At 48.2% G+C, this 20,374-nt stretch overlaps 2 protein-coding genes across 8 annotated transcripts in view; one reads left to right on the forward strand and one right to left on the reverse strand.

Annotated features, from left to right (window-relative positions):
* Window positions 1–1,124: 1,124 nt before the first annotated feature.
* Window positions 1,125–4,200, reverse strand: LOC122386682 (mitochondrial amidoxime-reducing component 1-like). 3 transcript variants are annotated; one of them, XM_043376112.1, is made up of 2 exons: window positions 4,082–4,200; window positions 1,125–2,774 (listed from the first exon to the last, which is right to left on the reverse strand). In XM_043376112.1, exon 2 carries the CDS (start codon window positions 2,698–2,700, stop codon window positions 1,738–1,740), a length of 963 nt encoding a protein of 320 aa, XP_043232047.1. In that variant the 5' UTR covers window positions 2,701–2,774; window positions 4,082–4,200; the 3' UTR covers window positions 1,125–1,737. The 3 variants fall into 3 exon arrangements, with proteins under 3 accessions (XP_043232047.1, XP_043232045.1, XP_043232046.1); XM_043376110.1 differs by having other exon boundaries at window positions 4,108–4,188; XM_043376111.1 differs by having other exon boundaries at window positions 4,099–4,176.
* A 242-nt stretch (window positions 4,201–4,442) lies between these two features.
* The window catches only part of LOC122386683 (tyrosine-protein phosphatase non-receptor type 4-like), an 82,623-nt gene continuing 66,691 nt past the window's right edge, over window positions 4,443–20,374 (forward strand). The window contains exons 1-2 of one of the 5 annotated variants that reach the window (XM_043376114.1): window positions 4,443–4,569; window positions 10,390–10,512. The gene's annotated coding sequence lies outside the window, so the exon portion shown is untranslated. The remainder of the gene's footprint in view (window positions 4,570–10,389; window positions 10,513–20,374) is intronic. The other 4 variants (XM_043376113.1, XM_043376117.1, XM_043376115.1 and 1 more) reach the window with 4 other exon arrangements.

Genomic DNA, 20,374 nt, shown 5'->3' on the forward strand with positions numbered 1-20,374 from the left:
ATCGTTTTTACCTATTACCTACTCTGGAAACTTGGATCCGACCAAGATCCGACTACCAAGCTAACGGGACCTATATCGAAAATCGATTCATCGGGGCGCTTCGAGGATCAAGGCATTGTTCGAGATCCTTGGTTGGCAAGAAATCCACTATCGCCGTGACCTCCACCCTAGTCCTGAAATCTCAGGAGGTAGGTGCAGTGAGACAACGCTAGATGATCATCTAGACCTAGATGACTAGATGACAACGCCCCTAGCCGTGAGTACCCGGGGAGGGGCTTCCTGCGGCTCCCGGAAGCGACCCAGAGGTCAGGGCCAAAAGACTGAGAAGGACCGCCGCAGCCGATCGCCGAGAAACCTCAGCTGGAGGAGTCGCGACACGTTATGATCTCTAGCGAAGCCAACACCCACCCAGCAAATTTGGTTTGGGCCGTAGTGGGCCGTAGCTGGTTTTACTCTGGCTAGCTCCGGGGTAAAGGTCTGGAGCTCTACTGGAGCTGACACATGATCCCGGAGCTCCATGCCTGCACCACAGCCGGACTTATGCCTCATCAGCCGTGCCGTACCTCAACCGTAGTTCAGTCACAGTAAGCCAGAGCAGCTACACTACAGGGTAGCCGGACCTGGCCATAGGAAGCCGGACTTAAGCCGTGGGCGTGGCAGCCGCAGGGACCCGGACTTGAGCGAGAGGAGGTCCGAAACCATACCAATTCGGGAGCGCTACGGCAAAGGCTAGCTAACCGGAATAGAGCCATATATCGACCCAAGCCCTCGCTCTGACGGCATTCCGTTTACACCGGTGACCGGCCCAAGTCTGGCATGTCGGAGTTGCAGGGGCAAAACGGACTTGAGTCAAGCCAAATTGCTGGCTGGGCAAACGATAGAGAATGGACTCGCGCTCCCGCGTTATAACGATGCTCGATGCGGGAGTGAACGGACTCAAAACTGCAGTCCTTGCTGCAGTCAGTAGTCACTAGTGAACTGTACTTGACAGTCGTCATCGTAGATTCACTTATGACATTACACCCAACTGCCTACACATGAGACTGCTTTCCTTTTTAGTTCAACGCTTCAATGTGACCTAGCTTCAAAAAGCTAAAGACAGTTTTTTTCAACACATCAGATTCCATAATTGTGATGTATTTAACATGCATCATCCCGAGTCACATAAGATATGCGATCCAAAAATGCTACTCACTCCATGCTCATAAACAATACACATCAGATATTGCTGCGACAGCCCCCATAACATGGCAATTGGCAACTCAAAAGGCACTGACCAACAATCACAGATCACCTAGCATCCAGCCAAAGCAATATGGCAGAAACATATAGGTAGTCTGAACGAGCCCAACGTGAAATTTCCAGAGGCTCAGAGGCCAGAACAGGAAAAGAGCGATTTGAATCGTCCGTTTAGAGCCCGTTTAACCCGTTTGGTTTAACCCGTTATTGTGTCCTAATGGCATTCACCCTCCATGCTATACGACTATGCAGAATGAGTTCAGGTTCGGAACGCTTCGACAACAGCTCACCGACTGGTTAGTTGACGCTTATGAACGAAAACAATTCAACCACCCTAGAGTTAAATTGTCAAATATTAGTACAAAATGACACATGTCCGTGTATCATCCACCAAAATATTGCTCTATGATGACTACAACTGTATAAAAACGCCTTAAGACCTCTAAAAAAATCCCTGGAATCGTGTTTAACCCGTTTTCTACCAATATAGGGAGATATCTACGATGCCGCATAAACCGTATCACCGACTTTGATTTCGCCTGGCCTGCGCAGACCCAGGTTGATACCAAACAGCGGCGAATTGCCCAACACGGAGCGCAGCGCCGGGTCGTCATTGAGACGATATCGGCGCAACGTCTTGAGCGGCTCGCCGAGCGCGTCACGCACACCTGTCTCCGGGTCGATAGTGGTGAACAGGCAGCGCGTGCAGGGCTTCACGTTCTCGAACAGGGCGTCGCCAATGGCCAGGTAGCGCCAGCGGTCCTCGGCGAACGGCGTGCTACCCGACACGACAATGTTGCCACGGAATGCGTCCACGCTGACGGGCCGGTCGACGCGAGCGCCCAGCTCGGCCACAGACGCCTCGTTCATCAGCATGTAGCCAGTGAGGTCGGCGAACGCCGAGCCATCCACAGCGCGCACTGGGAACGGCGGCACGTTGGGCCGGCGCGCCGTCTGACTGTCGGGGAACCAGCAGAGACGCGCCCCGTCCGACCGCGAGGGGATCGCAGCGGAAATCCAAGCAGCCGCCTCGTCACCACAGTCCAGCGCCGGCAGCCTGTCCTCCCAAACGCGCACCTCCCTCCGCCAGTTCAGGGCGGAGACATCGCTGAAGCTGATGGAGATCGTGCCGGCGCCAGGTGCTGAGAGACGCATGCCTCCCTGTGTCGGCTCCGCGACGATACGCACCATCTCCGGGTAGCGGCGTGCTGTCAGAAAGCCGCCTTCCTCATCGGTCACCATCAGGGCTCTGTCTAATGTGGCATCTAACCGAGGTCCCATCGGCTCACAGAACAGAGCAGGCGACTCCAAGCGCCGCCCCGACTTCAGTGGATAAATGCACAGTTTGGACACCGTGCCGACCGGTTTCATTTCGGCCGAGTCGGGAAGACGGTCGCCGAATAGTTGGAAATAAACAGTGTTGAATATCTCACTAAGTAGCCATGACACGAAGAGCCACATGATGAGGTCTGGGCTCAAAGACCTGCGCGGCTCGACGATTGCAAGACGGCCTGTTGAACGTCGTAAACGATGATCTGAAAAAGAGCAGAACAGCTGTTATTAAGCTCAGGGAAAGCCATGAAAGTCGATGACTTTATCATCTTGAAATGTCTTTCGTGGTTTGGTAAACTATACGCAGAAATGTGGGGAAAAGTCGAATATTTGCCAACGAAAATATGCGGATGCCGATATGAATCTTCGTATCGCCTTTTTTCATTGCTCAAATATTCGTCCGCAAATATGTGTCACCCTCTTTTCCTGGATACGCACTTCTTCGTCTCTCGAAACTTTCATTTTCCACAAATCCTTGGCCGCCCAATCATCCTACGAAGATCTTTCACGAATATTCGTCAATTCCACCACATAACGACGACCGTGACCCCTTCACATCCCCACACCCGTTCTTACCATACCAATATAACCAAGTCTTTCTGGAGGCGCACCACCATGGCACTAGCTGAGCTCAGACCCTCACCCTATCAATAAGAATCCTGCCCCATCCCCACCCCATTCCTTCGGAGGCCAAGAGGACCGCACTCCACGTGGCGTCCCCACATTACGATTGGGGATGGGGTGTGGGAGGAGGGGGAATCATGATGGCAGCCACCGTCTTGCGCTTGGCGTGCTCGATATAGGCGACTGCATCGGCCCTCGCGCATTACGTACTGTCGTACACTTAGAGCACCTTAAACTATTCTGTAAGAGAACCCCAGGAGTCCCCTAGATCAGACGCGCAGATACGATACCTTCCCTTGGCACCTGCTTGGCACCACCACGGCAACGGCGAACCAGACTGAGACGGTAGCTTGAAAGATTGTTGAAGCTATCACGCATGTTGAAGCTATCACGCAATCTTTTGAGTGATATGTAATGTAGTCACACAAATCTTTCGTAGTGGTACTTGGCTTCTCCTTTGCTGCCCTTTCCGCGTCCCAACACGTCATCTCCAATGGTCTCCCAACGGTCATGGATGATGGAGCTGACGAGTGACGGGCGAGCGTTATGCGAGCGGTCGTTCGGGGCTGGTTTGACCCAGGCCCTACCTAAATACAGCAACAGGTTCGGGCCTCGGGAGCCTTCCGGTGACATTGCACATCAACATCGGCTTGATAAAGGCGGGTTATGCGCTTGTCACGACGAACAAATGACAGACAGACAGACAGACAGACAGACAAGACTTTATTCCAGACCATACTGGTCCATAAAAACCCTTCTCACTCATCATAAAAAACATTACAAACTGAAACACACATGCTAAAAAAAAGACACTGCAGCCTGAGGCGAAGAAGAGAAATATACCAATACGGAATATAATATTTTCTATAAATTCAACACATCCCACCTTTTATATCAATATACCGTTCTCACGTCTCCTCCCTATGCCGCCGCAGTCCCCACACACGCGCTCACGCGACGCCAACGCAACGCCAACGCAACGAACGCAACGCTCACATTACCGTCAAGGCTTGGCTAAAAAGCGTAATAAGTTAAATGCTAAAAAATATGGCAATGTAAAGAAAATGACGTAATAGCAAAAAAAGTTACCATATTTGGCATTTGACTTCTGCAATAAATATATGCTATACAAATTTTGTGCATAAATATATTACGTAATTTATTAATGTAAGAATGAGATGAAATATTGAAAACTATTTTATTTAGTCGTAGTTCAAAATCCTTTTTTGCAAATGCACTTTTGCCTTAGTGCGTTACAAATGAAACATTACAGCCGAGCGTCAAAAGATGCCGTCGATGACGATGACCGTCGTTGCCGTCGTCTGTTGAGTTCTGTATATCCAGTGGTCTGTTGTATACGCGAATTTCCCGTTGGTTTGTATGGCGATGTATTTCAAGCTATGAATTTGTGCCTTTGTGTGTTGATGTTGTCGTGCTCGTGCGGAATAAGTAACATGTTGTTACAGAATCCATCGTGCTGCTTACAGAAGCTTGTACTGCTTGTGCTACTCCATACTGATGCTGCATTTTGACCACTTTGACTTTGGTCTTTGGCCGAATCATGCATGTAATTATATGAATATTAGGGGAGAGTGGGGTAAGGCACCCGGGTGGGGTAAGACGCCCCACGATATAACAGGAAAACTTCACATATCAGTCGGGCAAACTGCAGGGAGGCAATCTAAAATAAGATTAATCTAATTTCAGATTATGACGTCACGAAAATGGGCGGAGCGATGATCATATAAGGATTGATAATCAATATTTAGATTATATTTCCGACGTCCACATTCAAACCCTCCATATCGGTCGAAGAAATGCTCATATCTGTGAGATTTTTTGCTGAGGTACAGACGAAACTCGATTCTACAGATTGCGGATGGAACGGCACATTTGAAATTGGACTTTGGGAGTTAGGACATGAATAGTCAAGGTCACCGAGGAATGGGGAAGTGCATTCAGCTGTTTTTACTCCTGTTTTAGCGTACCGTAAAATGGGGTGTTAAGGGACAGTTTTGAGGTGTTTTGTTATATAACTCAAGAAGGGTTGGAGATAGAAGCATCAAATTGTCAGCATTTTATGTGGAATTTGGTGCTTTACATGCCTGCCACATTAAAGTTTTTAAGACTTATACCTGCATATTATTTTTTATTATTTTTCATCACTGTCCCTTAGCACCCCAATGTGGGGTGTTAAGGGACACCTATATTATTCCAAGAAATGGTCATCAAATGCCCACAATTGGGGTGTGGAAGGGCACACAATTTATTTATTGAAATGTTTTGCATATTCTGTCACAAAACAAGTCAGGTTCATTCACCACTAATGACCTTTTTAGCCAATTACGTGTAATGCTGTTTATGCTTGTGGAAATTGCTAATTATAAGGTAAACAGAACCAAAAAGTAATCTTCTGTCATCAATAAAAACCCATGTTGAAGCTAGTCACTTGTCATTATGTTGCCCTCTTTGTTTTGGCCTTTTTATGATGACATCACATTTACATACATCAGTCTCCATTGACCCATCATTGTAAAAGAGAGTGTTGAGATGTTTTGTTACATAACTTAAGATGTGTTAGAGATAAAAGCATGAACTTGCCAGCATTTTATGTGGAATTTGGTGTTTTCCATGCCTACTGAAAGAAAACTTGATTAAATTATATTTAGATTTTATTTTTTATTTTTTCTTCCCTGTCCCTTAGCACCCCACTTCCACCTCAAAATATGCATGTATCCGGAAAAGAGGAAGAGGATGATGAATGAATGGGTGGATTTGCACAAGTTTTTCAGGAAACATGTGCAATACATGTGACAATACACCTATGCATTCATTTTCCCTGTACACCCACTAGTTTATGAGGTACACACAGAGTTTTGGAGATGTTTCAATTTTGTGAAAATGTGGCATGATTTTCAAATCCATTTTTGAACCAAATCACTTGCATGAAAAACCATAGCATTTTGTCCTATGGTCAAGAGCAAAACAGTGTCAACTACCACACTGAAGTTTTTATTGAACCTTCTCAAATTAGGAAGTTAATATGACTCAAAGTTTTTCCCATGCAACTGTCCCTTAACACCCCACTGTCCCTTAACACCCCATTTTACGGTATTCATTAAATGTTCAGAATATTTTTTCGGCATATCTGAGATAAGAAATATTCAATTATTCAATCCCACTATGAAAAGATGTGCCAAATACAACGCATTTATTGCAATTTTGCTACAGCGATTTACGGCCGCGATCTAGCGATGTCCGTGGCGCGGTGTATCCCCTCTGTAATAATTTTTTCCCGACGGTGTTTTTCGATGGAATGGTCCTTAAATGGTACCAAAATAATGGTAACATCTTATTCACCCAACAAAATTAAATTTGTGAGGTAGAAGTGTGGCGTTGCCGCGTACACCAGCGTACAAAACCGGTGAGTGTGTTTGATACGAAAGTGACGCAGCTCTACCCTCAGTCATTTCAACCTAGTTTTTTCGCGAAATATTGTCAGACATGACAATTTTTTGTTATTTTTGACAACTTAAGACATCATTAAACAAATCCTGAATATTTGGTGCCATTTCATCAAATACCTTTGTCTGAGTGAGTAGAAATGAGTTGCTCGGACACCTCCCTGAAAATGTAAACATTGTATTATGCTGTCATATTTCCAGATATAATCATGTATTTAGATTGTTAATATTTTTTCTTGAAATGTCAGTCTATGTGTGTGGTTTGGGGTGCAGTTTTTACTTATAGTTGCAATGCTTTGAATGTTATATGGGTATTTTAACCCGAAACTCAACAGTATGTATGAATTATCCAAATTTGCATGCCCAGGGCCAAGGCAGTGCCCAAGAGGGCTGCAATATATGGCATTGCTGGGGAATCAAACAAGGTACCTAGGTACCTACCCTTCCAATAATTGTTAAGGGCCATAGGTCCCAAGGGAGACCAAAGCTGAGTTACATCTGTGATTACGGAAGTGCTGCTGGCAACGACCTGGGACGAAATCATTATTAGGCCAGGCGGTTGTACATTAAGTTGTTATTCCACATTCACGCTGCCTTATATACCTTAAAATGGCTTTTGAGCTTAAAAAAACAAATATTTATTGCTAATTTCTGTTGTTTTATTCTCTAAAATAAGTTACATATACTTACAGAAAGCCTGGTAATGTGCTGTATTTTTCTTTTCTGCGCTAGACTGGCTATTTCCCTGCACACGACGTGGCACTCCAGCGTCTCTTATTGTCGTATCATAATACTGGGGTTTATATCCCCTCAGATGCTAAATATTATAATCTTAATTTAGATTAGGCCAGCTGAATGTAATCTAATTTAAGATTATTCAGCTGATTGTGTAATCTAAATACAGATAAGTCAGCTGACGACATAATCTTATTATAGATTATTTCCCCATTGAGGCTGATTTTTTAATCTTAATTTAGATTATGTTCCCATCATAATTCAGGAACCCCAAAAATTTCCTAAGAGCTGTTTTGGTGTTTCAGAGGAAGTTTGTTATGTCAACTTTGCTTTGTGAAAGAGTGATGTGATTCTGTCACTCCTGGGCCACTACACAGCTGTTTCTGCAAAGGGCTGCTCAAATGCCCAAATATGGGCATAAAATAATCAATATTTTGATTAATCTACATTTAGATTACCTCCCTGCAGTTTGCCCAACTGATATATGATGTTATAAGTTCTTGCAACGTTTTGTTTGTAGGTAGGGGCAATACATTCCTTTCCGAGGTAGCGCAATTGGTAGTAGGAAAGCAGGCGTCACACTTGCTTTTTACAACACAGTCACACTTGTTTTTTGCAAGGAGAGGAGCTATACCAATACTCGGAGATGCTTTTTAATACCATCAAAACTAACCAAACCTGAACTAACCTTACCTACAATACAAGTACAACAGTACAACCCAAATCTAAAAAGTAAAACCTAAAACCTATACAGTAGGGGAGAACCGTGTAACACGCCCAGGGTAGGTAAAATGCCCCATGCCCTTATTTATGACACAATTGTTTCCTTCCTTTTATAAACATTACAGGTGAAACAGGTGCTGTGGAAGCAAAATGCTGATGAAGTTTGGTGGGCGCCATTATCATTGGGCTGATTTTATAGCCAAAAACATGATCTTATGAGATTTCTTGCATAAATATCTGTCAAAAAAAAAACGACATTAATTCACTGTTCAGTTGTCACTTTGACCTGAGATGCTTCAGTAAGCAAGACAAGTTCATTGTCTACCAAAAGCAGTGTGAAATGACTGTTCCATGTTTGCTGATTTATCAGATATGTCGCCACACAGAAAGACCTGGCTACACTATGCGTTTTCTGCATGCGTTTTTTTTGCGTGTTTGCGGGTTTTGCGTAATATCGTTCTAGAAAAAAGGTTATTATTGATCAAACTTCTTTAATATTTAGATAAAAGTTAATAAAACGTTTATGTTAACCTTCGCCCCAGTGGGGGGGGGGGGCATATGTTACCACCCTGTCGGTTTTTTTGCGTATAAATAAAAAACCGCGGCGCGTAGCGCCGCGCCGCTTGGCATAGCTTTTTGTACATCAATTTTGGACAATGTGTGAAATTTTTGACCCCAGGTCATGTCAGGTCAGGTCACCAGGTCAAGTTAACTGACCAGGCCTAAAAAAAAGTTTGCAATCATGTCCAGCCTGCAGTGTTTGTCAGAAAGGTTTTAAACTTGGTGGATTGCATGATGTTATGGGCGCCTACAATTTGTATATCTCGGATTTTTTATATCCGTGACCTAAGGTCAGGTCAGTGGTGTGACCTTACCATTATAAGTCAATGGAGAAAAATGAAAATGCCTCTAGATCCGTGTGTACGCATAGGAACAGTCCAAATATTTCAGAATCACAATGATTTGAACCACCCGTGATGACCAAGGTGTCATTTTTGCTGATAGCCTCTAGAAAGGTCATCCGAGGTCATTTGAGGCTACAAACAGATTTTTGCCAATAACTCGCGATTGGAAAGAGATAAAACGCTGGGGATGGCTTCATTGTGTTTGTCTTGTTTAGACGCATCGAATGATATGCAACATGACCTTTTCCGGTCAGGTCATGACCTTGACCTGAGGTCAAATTTTCAAGTTGACCTTTCAAGGTCAAATTATAGTTCATTCGACGCGTCTCGTCGAGAGGAACACGATTCTGGCAATAGAAATGTCGTGGCTTTTTCTAGTCAAAAGTTATTGTCGAAAAACACTTTGCGAAAAACTGCTATTTTTGGAGTTTTTGCCCTCTGCAGGCTAAACCGTTGACCTGAGGTCAATTTTGATGATGACCTTATCGAAAGAAGAGCTCAAAAGCTATCGATTGCTTTTCCATGCGTTTTTCTAGCTATCATAGTTCCTGAGATAAAAGCATGTTTTCTGAAAAATATAATGACATTTGGCAAATTTTGACCTTTGATGACCTCCAGTGACCCCAATATTGCTCCAAGATGAAAAATGACCGAAATACTTTCAAACGTACGCATTGAGAGCTATCGACTGCTTTTTACCGCGTCTTTCTAGCCCTCTTAGTTTTTGAGTTAGAGGTGGGTGGTAACATATGCCCCCCCCCCCCCCCCCCACTAGGGCGAAGTTGGCTGAGACCGCCACTGGGGCGCGGGTTAATTAAAAGTTTATATGAAAAACATATAACAAAACGTAATGTCGTTTCTTTCTAGAACGATATTCTGCAAATCACGCAAACTCGCAAAAAGCGCACGCAGAAAACGCATAGTGTAGCCAGGCCTTAAGATTTGCAAAACACCCGGGCTGGGCCGCTCATACTGAGATTTTTCCATTGTCACCGTGATTTTTCCGTTATATTGAAAAGACTTCGCTTCGCTCGCTGCGCCCCCTCGCTCGTAATTAGCTTTGGCAATCAATGAACAATTGTCATGTCACACATGTCACACAAACGGACAAAGTCTGCAATAAGTGCAGAGCTCTTCATATTGGTAGGCACCTACTGAATCCTGACAATCCTATTTGTCTGGCACTTTCAGTTTCCCTCAGCAGCTTGTGTCATTGGGTGGCAGTCAGCAATGGCTGTCAAATGGCTTCTGTGATAAGCTGAGACTTACTGACGGCCTACCCCAGACATTTGCCCTTTGAAGCACATATTGTGTTGTCCTGATCGTATATGTGTTGAAGATTACCAATTAACACTCATCTTTTTCAGCTTTTCATTTATTTACAACCTAATGGAAAAGTGAACTGTTGAAGAAACTTGTATCCATGCTAATTTATTGCAAGAAATTCTCTAATTTTTATTTATCTCAGTTGGAACCTGCTTCATCAATTGGTAAGTACAGTAAACATTGCTAACTGCTGCTTCTTATTTTTACAGGATGTTTGCTTTCAGATAATCTAACCTCACATTAAAATATTGACATTGTAAATAGATAACTAAGAAGTATTTATTGACGTGCATCATCCTGCTGTTGAGGCGCCCTAAAAGCCAACAAACAAGCAATACTTTAATGGTTGAGTGCAATCTTAGCTAATTCACAAGTGTCTATTTTGTTCATCCAATTGCACATCCATCATATGGTCTCATTCTAGTTAGCCGTGAAAGTATGCTCTTTATGCACAATTAGCATTCGGCTAGGGAGGGGCTTAATGAGGTAATGACGCAACACATAATCTTGCCAATGGCTCAGATTTTTTTTTTAAAGAATAAAATCAACTTCGCTAGATTTAACGAATTCGACAGCATCCGTGACTGAATGCGCATTAGTCTGCTGGGAAAAAGGAAGCGCGCTCCCGGTTTTGGGGCATCGCGGGTCAGTGAGTAGAGTTTGGTGTTTTGTATTGTATATTTTAATCTGCGAGCTCTCCACGCGAATCTTTGTGGTCATTGTGAACCTATTGTCAAATTAAATGATGCGCATGATAGGTACGAGCGCCGTGCATGATACGCACGAGGAGCTGAGACGACGAGTCAAGAGAGTTCTGACGCGTCATCTGATCCGAAATAACCAAGGTCATCTGGTCCAGAATGCTAGTATCACGGAATATATAGTCAACGACACTATATATTCCGTGATATATGTATATAGTCTATGACACTTTTGTGTCGTAGACTATATATTCCGTGCTAGTATAGTCGACTACAGAATGATGTTCAAGTCCTCAGAAGCTATCAGTTGACCGGAGCGCTAAGTTGTGCCGTTTATCACGCAACTAAGCGTGTCGATTGTGAGCATTGGGACAAAGCTATAATTTGTGAACTCAGCCCGTGTGATGCGGCACAGCCTACCACTCCAGGGAAATAATTGTCTGTGAAAAGTGGAACATCATTCTGTAGTCGACTATACATTGATTCCCTCGTCCCTTATCGTGTGCTTCTCGGGGATTGGCATGGGCAAGGCTTTTCAACGGCTTAGTGGCAAAGTATTCGTCCAGCGTCATCTTCAACCAGCTCAAATGACGTCACCTAACAGCAAACAAAAACTAAATGTCTAACACTTGCATACCTACAGTTCAAATACTGAGCTAAAATGTCATCATCCTAGCAAATGAATTGCTCCAACTTTGGGTTTTGTAGGCAAAGCACGAACAATCTGCACTGTGTGTATGTGGTACCTATTGTACCGGGACTCGTTTGATACTGGAAGAATGCACCGGTCTCGCTGCGGTTTTTCATATATTCTCACGGGTCTGGTGCGGTGGCCGCGGAATTCTCACCCATCCTGGTACGTTGCTCTTTGGGTTCTCAGGATTCTTGGTATCATGCTCGAGATAAAAATAGTTACCCTCTATCTCCATGAGTCTATTATTATATACCTCTCTCTCTCTCTCTCTCTCTCTCTCTCTCTCTCTCTCTCTCTCTCTCTCTCTCTCTCTCTCTCTCTCTCTCTCTCTCTCTCTCTCTCTCTCTCTCTCTCTCTCTCTCTCTCTCTCTCTCTCTCTCTCTCTCTCTCTCTCTCTCTCTCTCTCTCTCTCTCTCTCTCTCTCTCTCTCTCTCTCTCTCTCTCTCTACCCACTCTCTCTCTCTCTCTCTCTCTCTCTCTCTCTCTCTCTCTCTCTCTCTCTCTCTCTCTCGCTTGTCTTCCTCTTTCTCTTTCCTCCCGACTTTTCTCTGTTTCTTCCTTCATGTTTGTCGTGAAAGGAGCCCGGAAGAAGATCCAGGTTTGTCGTGAAGGCACATGCTTACCTCATCATTGGCTGATCTTTTAACCCGCGCCCGGCTGGGGGTCCTGGATTTCCACGCCCTGCTGGGGGGGGGGGGGTGTTTGAACACCCCCCCTTCTAACTCGGCTCCTGGGCCACGTAGCGATACGCGGAAAGCGGCGTTCGAAAGAGCGTCAAAAATAATGAGGAAATCACTTCGGTCAATTTTTTGGTCAGGTCAAAGGTCAGGTCACCAGAGGTCATTGAAGGCAAAATTTCGCCGATTTCCAGGTCGAATGTCGACAATTTCCAAGAAGCCAACGCATAACTCGGGAACCAATAGAGCTACCTCGCCGCGGAAAAGCGCATTCGATAGCCCTATTAACGCCCTTTCTGAGTAATTCTCTCAGATTTGACCTAACTGTAGTTGGCGATGGATTATAAAGGACACTTTTGCGTTACCTAGTTAAAATGTCTATTCGAGTACGAATGCGACACAATTCTGTACAAAACAAGGTAAGTAATTACACTTTAGAAAGACGTCTTCTTCAAATCTCTCTCCCTCTATCTCTTTGCTTCTTCTCTCTCTTTCTCTCTCTCCTTGCTCTCCCCTTCTCTCTGTCTCTCTTGTCCTCTCTCCTCCTTTCTCCCTTTTCTCCGTGTTGGATTTTTTAAATCAATTTTCTTATCAGTACAATTTCTCGCACTATTTTTCTGTAAGCGCCGCACATTAGCTGTCTTTCTAAATATACACTGTGGCACCTCTCACAAACTATAGCGTAACACAAATATTCTTCTAACTCATACACTCCCCCCTGATCTCCGATCATCTCAGTTGTGGTTCAGGTACACATTCTGCATCGAGTCTGCTGCCTTGTTACGCGACGTCCTCTTCCCAATGGCTCGTTGACAGGCTGTTGCCGGTCCTCTTGGTCAGGCTCGGTCTCACTCTGCTCAAGCTCAGGCGTCTCAATCAGCTCGTGAGTGGGCGCCCTCATATCTTCGTTTGTGCTCTCGTTCACATCCAGCGTTGGTTGTCGAACAGAAACTTGCACGAGCCATGGTTCCTCCTCATCCGCCGCTGCTCCCCCCAGCTCGTCTTCTGCCACTGACCCCTGGCTGTCGCAGGCAGCAACTGGTCGTAAGTCACGCACGTGACGGGGTATACCGTCCACGTCAACTGTTTGTGGAGACACCACGTTGGTGACTGTGCCAATGGAGCTTTGCGCGTCACATCGGCGTGTCGGATCTCTCACCCAGACACGGTCACCGACCCCAAACCGGCACACTACGATTCCGGGGTTGCATGCACCGGCATCGATCCCGCGCAGTCTGACTTCGTATCTGTACAACACATTGGCCGGTGCTGTTTCAGGGTTGATGTCGTCTTTGGGGGTCACATTGTGCCAATACAAAGCTTCTTGCACTGAACAGCCCGTGCGGGCTACGGTTCGTTTGATTGAGCGATGGCACCTCTCTGCGATCCCATTTCCTGACGGCTGGTGTGCGCTCCGGAACCTCATCGCGACGCCCCATCGTTCGGCGAAGGCTATGAAGGCGCGACTCCGAAAAGAAGCCGCGTTGTCAGTAAGTATCTCGTCTGGTGGTCCACGCTCACAAAAGAGCTGTTCTAATTGTTCTATGATAGCAGCACTGTCTAGTCTCCGCAGCTGTCGCCACACTGCGAAGCGGGACGGTCCGCTGTCCACCAGAGTCAGGTACTGATGCGCTCCCACATGAGTGATATCCATACTCAGCCGCTTCCATGACCCAGACACGCTGAGATTCCCTTTCTGCCATTGGACTGGAGCTGGATCAATGGACAGACACTGTTCACACCGCCGTACCACCGCTCGTACTTGACTTTTGGTGACCGATGGGGCGGCTCTCCGGCAGAAGTAGTAAGTCCGTCGCACACCGGGATGCCCTGTTTTGTGATGGATGCGACGGACCATCTCCTCGACGTCGACGTCATCTTCTGCTGCTACTGCAGTCACTTCAGCGGCAGCCACGACGTCATCACCAACCGCCGTCACGCTGTCATCCGCCGCCGGAGACAGCCACCTCTGCGGCACTCGGGTGAGCACGTCTGCTCGGTTCTCCTTCGACATGACGTACTGCACGGTCAAGCTCAAGTTGTATTCTTCCACCGTTGCCCTGATTGTTTCCAATCTTCGCCGTATCAACATCTCGCCCGCCGCCTTGGTTTTGAGGCGCGCTTTCCCTGACAGGGTGTCTGTCAGCCAGTGGAAGACGGTTTTTTGAGTCCGTCATCAGCTGCACCTTCTTCACTCCCCACTGGAGGGACATGTTGACTCCCTTCAGAGCTGCGTCTAGTTCCGCCATGTTGATGTGGCCACATTCGTCGCGCCGCAGCCAGCTTGCGTCCTCAACGATGGCTCCGTTCATCTCCACCGCCACGCCCAGCGCCAGGGAGCTGGCGTCGACCCACACCGTCGCTTCATCGCCACTAACGTTCCATCGCCCACGGCCTGGGTCCGCTTCCTCAACTCGCTGCATGATCTCCTTCACCATTTGCAGCACTCTGGAGTCCTTCACTTCTGTGTCCCACGTCGCTGTTGTAGCGTTTGCTACCCGCTTGACGAAGGAAGTGGCAGGCCGTAACCAGCCACATACCGGCAGGTGACCGACTAGCCGGCCGCACAGAGAGAACAGCGCCCGCTTGGTGAGTGGTTGCTGAACGCTGCCGATGTCATTGTCTCGTGTCCAAACCAAGTCACTTCCTTCCTTCTGCACGCGGAGTCCGAGGACTCTAGCGCCGTTTGACAGTCGTTCGGGTGGTTTGCAGTCTAGGCCGTACTGCTTGAGATGAGCCTCCACATGCTCCGCCGGGACCACGCTCTCGTTGACGAAGATGTCGTCGATGAACGGGGATGTGCCGCGGTCAACTTCGGCGTCCCAGCTCAGCACCGCTGCCAGTATCTTCTTCAGCACGACTGGCGCTAGGTTGATGCCGAAACCAAGTCTTGTTAGGCTGTACCGCTTTCCTCGGAAAATCACGGTTTGGTAAGGCCATAAGGATTCTTCCACCTTTATCTGAAGGTACGCCTTTCGGAGGTCTATCAGGGCTCCGGCAGTACCCTGTTGTCGCCATAGCCGAAGTTTGTCGGCGCAAACGTCGGCATCTGCAGTATAGGCGTCCACGTGTTCATTCAACTGCCGAAAATCCAAAACCGGCCTCACCTTTTCCTTGTTTTTGTTCACCACCGCCATAAGGGGAATGTTCCCTTTGGGCGGGCCTTGCCGTGCCTCATCGTACGGTTGCAACCAACCGTTTGCCACCCACTCTTGCAACTCAGCGTCATACTCTTCGCGGCACTCCGGCGACACATGATACTCGGCGGGTCCACCTTTCATCGTCTCTGGCTCCGAGCCCGCCGCCCACTTCCATGCCATTGTCCACTCACGATCTTTGTCGTCATAGCGCGCAATAAAATCCGCACCTTCCACAGTCCTGCTTTGTTTTTCTCGCACCGTTAATTTATCATCATTCTCTTGTTCCGTTTCTGTGACATTCTTGCACACATCTGTTTCTTTTTCTCCACCCTTTGTCTTTTCCGTTTCTGTAACCCTTTCGCACAACTCTGCTGCGTCCAGCCGTGTTTGTATCTTCGCTCCTTCTACGGCGTCCTCACCACTCACACTCCGTTCCTCTTCTGCTACGGCAGCTCTCCACCCTCCATTTCCATCCTCCGATCCGAAGAACGCACTTCTGGCATTTACCAGTACAACTCCACCCAGAGCTTCTATTCCATCCATGCCCAGGACTAAATCAAATCCAAGCGGCTTCTCCTTCACCACCAAAGCATCAATCGTGACGCTTCGCTCCTCACCGAGGCTAAGTTCGATCGGACCGACTCCGTCGCAACGATAAGCTTCGCCGCTCACCGTCTTCACATTTGTCTGTCTTGCCGTCCACTTGCGACAGAATGACTCGCATACAATGCTCTTAGAGCACCCAGAGTCGATCAGAGCCAGTCCGTGCCTCCCGCTGATATTCACTGTTCTTGTGGGCAAGGCGCCTGGAATCTGAGCGGAGAGGAGGCTGGCGCTGACATCTCCACTCCCCGTGCGTTTCCCGGACACTGAGCCGCTACATGTCCAGTCTTCTGGCACTGGAAACAGACAATCTTCCTGCATGTTCGTGCGAAGTGGCCCTCCTCTCCACACCTGTAGCACCTCACTGCGTCGCCCTGTGCCTGCTGAGGTCGCTGCCGTCGGTTGAAGGCACCGCGCGACTGGAGGCGGGGCGCCACCGCCGCCGCTCCTGTGCTGCTCTCATCGGTCAAGAGCGCCCGTGCCCGACCGAGCACTTCATTTAACGTCAAGGACTCGACACGAGTCCCGGCCCTCAGCGTGTGGCGCACCGATTCTGGTAAGCCAGACACAAAGGCGCAGGTCAGGCCCGTGTCAGACAGGCCTCCGAACAGCAGAGCAAGTCGGCGGAGATCGGATAGATAAACGTCCACCGATTCGCCGTTTCCAAGCCGTCTAGATGTGAACTGATCGTATGCAGTGAACTTGTCTGCAGCGAACGCCGTGCACAGCGCTGATTTAATTTTGCTCGCATCTTCTTTCTCGTCAACAGTCAATTGTTGGTACACGTTGAACGCTCCTCCGGTTAGTCTGAGAGGGATCACACTTTCGATCTGGGTCACCGACTTTAAACGACATACCAGTTCAACTTTCTCTAACCACTCCAACACCGGCTGCCGCCCATCGAATTCCGGAATTATTCTTACGTCAAAATTCGCGGTTTCCATTTTTCTCTCACACGTTATAAGGTACGGCCGAAATAGCTTGTAGTTGGCGATGGATTATAAAGGACACTTTTGCGTTACCTAGTTAAAATGTCTATTCGAGTACGAATGCGACACAATTCTGTACAAAACAAGGTAAGTAATTACACTTTAGAAAGACGTCTTCTTCAAATCTCTCTCCCTCTATCTCTTTGCTTCTTCTCTCTCTTTCTCTCTCTCCTTGCTCTCCCCTTCTCTCTGTCTCTCTTGTCCTCTCTCCTCCTTTCTCCCTTTTCTCCGTGTTGGATTTTTTAAATCAATTTTCTTATCAGTACAATTTCTCGCACTATTTTTCTGTAAGCGCCGCACATTAGCTGTCTTTCTAAATATACACTGTGGCACCTCTCACAAACTATAGCGTAACACAAATATTCTTCTAACTCATACACTAACGTCAACGGTTTTGCCTGCAGGGGGCAAAAACTGCAAAATAGCCGATTTTTTCGGAAACAGTTTTTCTGCAATAACTTTTGACCCAAGCCGTGTACGAGCTTACTTTTACCGGCATCGTGTTCCTCTCGTCAAGACGCATCAAATGAACTATAACTTGACCTTGAAAGGTCAACTTGAAAATTTGACCTCAGGTCAAGGTCATGACCTGACCGAAAAGGGTCATGTTGCATATCAGTCGATCCGTGTCGTCGAGCTGAACACATCTAAGGCGTTTTCATCGCTCTAGCATGCCTCTATCAAAAGTTATTTGCAAAAAAACTGTTAGATACCATTCGTGACCTAAGATGACCTCAGGGCATAAACAGGGGTCACGGACACCATTTTCATGTTCAGTGTGTCTAAACCACTTGTAATTCAGTGTTTGGGAGTGTTTATAATGTCTTTCGTCCAAAAGAGGCGCATTTCAATTTTCTCCCATTGACTTATAATGGGGAGGTCGCAAAATTGACCTGACCTTAGGTCATCGATATCAAAATTCTGAGATATACATTTTGTACATGCTATTGCTCTTAGCAATCGCTGAAAGTTTCAAAGCGATCGGTCACTCGGTGTAGCTATGACAGACATTGAAACTTTTTATGAGGTGAGGTCACTTCAAGTGACCTGGTGACCTGACCTTGAATGACCTTGGTCTGAAATTTTCACAACATGTGTAGAATTGATGTATGATAAGGTGTACCAAAAACGGCGGCGCTCCGCGCCGCCGTTTTTGAGATATTCGCGAAAAACCACAGGGGGGGGGGGGGTGTTCAAACACCCCCCCCCCCCAGCAGGGCGCGGGTTAAGTCAGCGAGGGTGCGCTCCGATTGGTTTGTGATATGCTTCATCGGCGGCCGTGAGCTGGTGAGCAGACTCGTCGTGAGCTGGTAAGCAGGCACGCTTTAAGCCGGTGAGTGGACTCTTGGCGAGTCAGTGAGCGGTCTCACTAGGAGTGGGTGAGCTGCCTCACTTTGGGTTTCACTATGAGCTGTCTCAGCAGGCCCGTTGTGAGACGGTGAGCAGTCTCACTTTGTCTCTCACTATGAGCTGTCTCAGTAGGCCCGTTGTGAGACGGTGAGCAGTCTCACTCTGAGTCGGTGAGCGCCGGCTGTGAACAGTCTCACAGGGACCAGGGTGGCTCTGAGCCGGCGCGCATGTCCGCTGTGTTCCGGGGAGCCGTCGCCGTCGCGCCGTGGCGTGGTGGCGCTGCAGTGCCCGGTCGGGCCGGCCGCCGGTGGCGGTGACGGGTCGCGCGGGCCGGCCGCCCGCCGCGGCGTCTCCGGCCGACCGGGGGTGGTGGGCCGCTAGCCGACCGCCGTCGCCGCCACTCGCCAGTCGTCCGCCGACGGGCTGCCGGACGCCGCCGCCGCCGGCGTCCTTCCTGTGGTGTCGAGCGTGTGTCGGGCTCCACCCCTCCTGTACGACGGGGGTGTGACGAGTGACGACTTACGTCACCACGCGGTGCGGGCTAGTGCGCAGTGAGTACCGTGATCATCGCTAATGGAGTGAACGGTGGTGGTCAGTGCTCTGCGTGAGTTGTGCGACCTCGTTCATGCGTTCGTCAAAGTGAACTCCGTGGTCATTCAGGGTTGAAGACGGCCGTGTGTCTCAGCCCAAGAGCCATCTCAGAACACCTGCTAGCGCTACTTCTCTACCAGGCCCCGCCGGCCCCGCCGGTCGTCGCTGTGAGCCGGGCGCGCGGAGCCGACTGCGCTCCTAGATGCGCCCCCCGAGCACACCGTGAGTTGGCCGGCCGCTGTTAGTATGACCTTTTGCGGCGTTTGGTGTGCTCGCATTGCCGGTCGCGTGACACACTAATGGAGCTGCCTCAGCGAGCCGCGCGCAGCCGCCCCCTGAGCTGCGGCGTGTGGATACAGAGCGGGCGTGTGGGTTGATATGCACTGGATGGTATCAGACTGAAATTGATAGCACTGGACGGTAGAATACTGGAGTGAACTGGATCAGACTGACCACTGAGCTAGACTGCATTACGCGGCATGCGGTCACACTGGTTCAATGTAAGTGCCTGCCGCCGATCGGTGCACTGTGCTGATTGGTGTTGGGTTTCGCCCATCTCGCCGCCTCGCGCCGTCCCGCCCCAGAGACATTCCCCTCCTCCCCCTCCGACACGCCTACCCCCCCCCCCTCGTCTGACCGCACCCCAGTGCCGCGCGGCCGTCGGTCCACCGCCCACCGTCAATGAACTCATTGGGAGCAGAGTGGCGCGGCGCGTTCCGAGCGGTTGTGTCACGCTCTTGCAAGTCCGATGACTCTGTTGGTGGACAGAATCAGACTGCAGAATGCAGATGCACCACGCCTTGGTCTTTGGATGGGTGGTTGAGGTGGTTATTGATTCGTGTGAAACTTACAAGTTTGATGTTGTCAACCTCCTGTCCAATCGAAAGGCCTTCATCTAGACTAGATAGACGGGAAGCGGTTTATTGGTGGTTAGTGGTCCCCCCCCCCCCCATTTATCTGAAGCGTGATTTATTGACGAATCATAATTGGCGATCTACTCTCTTTCTCCCTGAAAGAATGTAATTCAGAAAAATTGCAGTATTCTTACGACAAAATTCATTATATAACCCATGCTCTTATGATAAACAGCATGACCTGGCGTCAGATAAGTTGATGCGTGCAACCACCGTGCATGTCCGTCCGGTCCCTGTGGTGATCCCTAGCGACAGCGACACTGGACCCCGGCTGCTGATCTCGGGTCGTCGCGGACGTGTCCTGAGCCGCCCTGCTGCTCCGTGATCGATGGAGATATGATCGCAGCGGACGCCAACGACACTGGCC

Source organism: Amphibalanus amphitrite, unplaced genomic scaffold (assembly GCF_019059575.1).
Source record: "Amphibalanus amphitrite isolate SeventyFive unplaced genomic scaffold, NRLGWU_Aamphi_draft 000259F_arrow, whole genome shotgun sequence".
Lineage (NCBI taxonomy): Eukaryota > Metazoa > Arthropoda > Thecostraca > Balanomorpha > Balanidae > Amphibalanus > Amphibalanus amphitrite.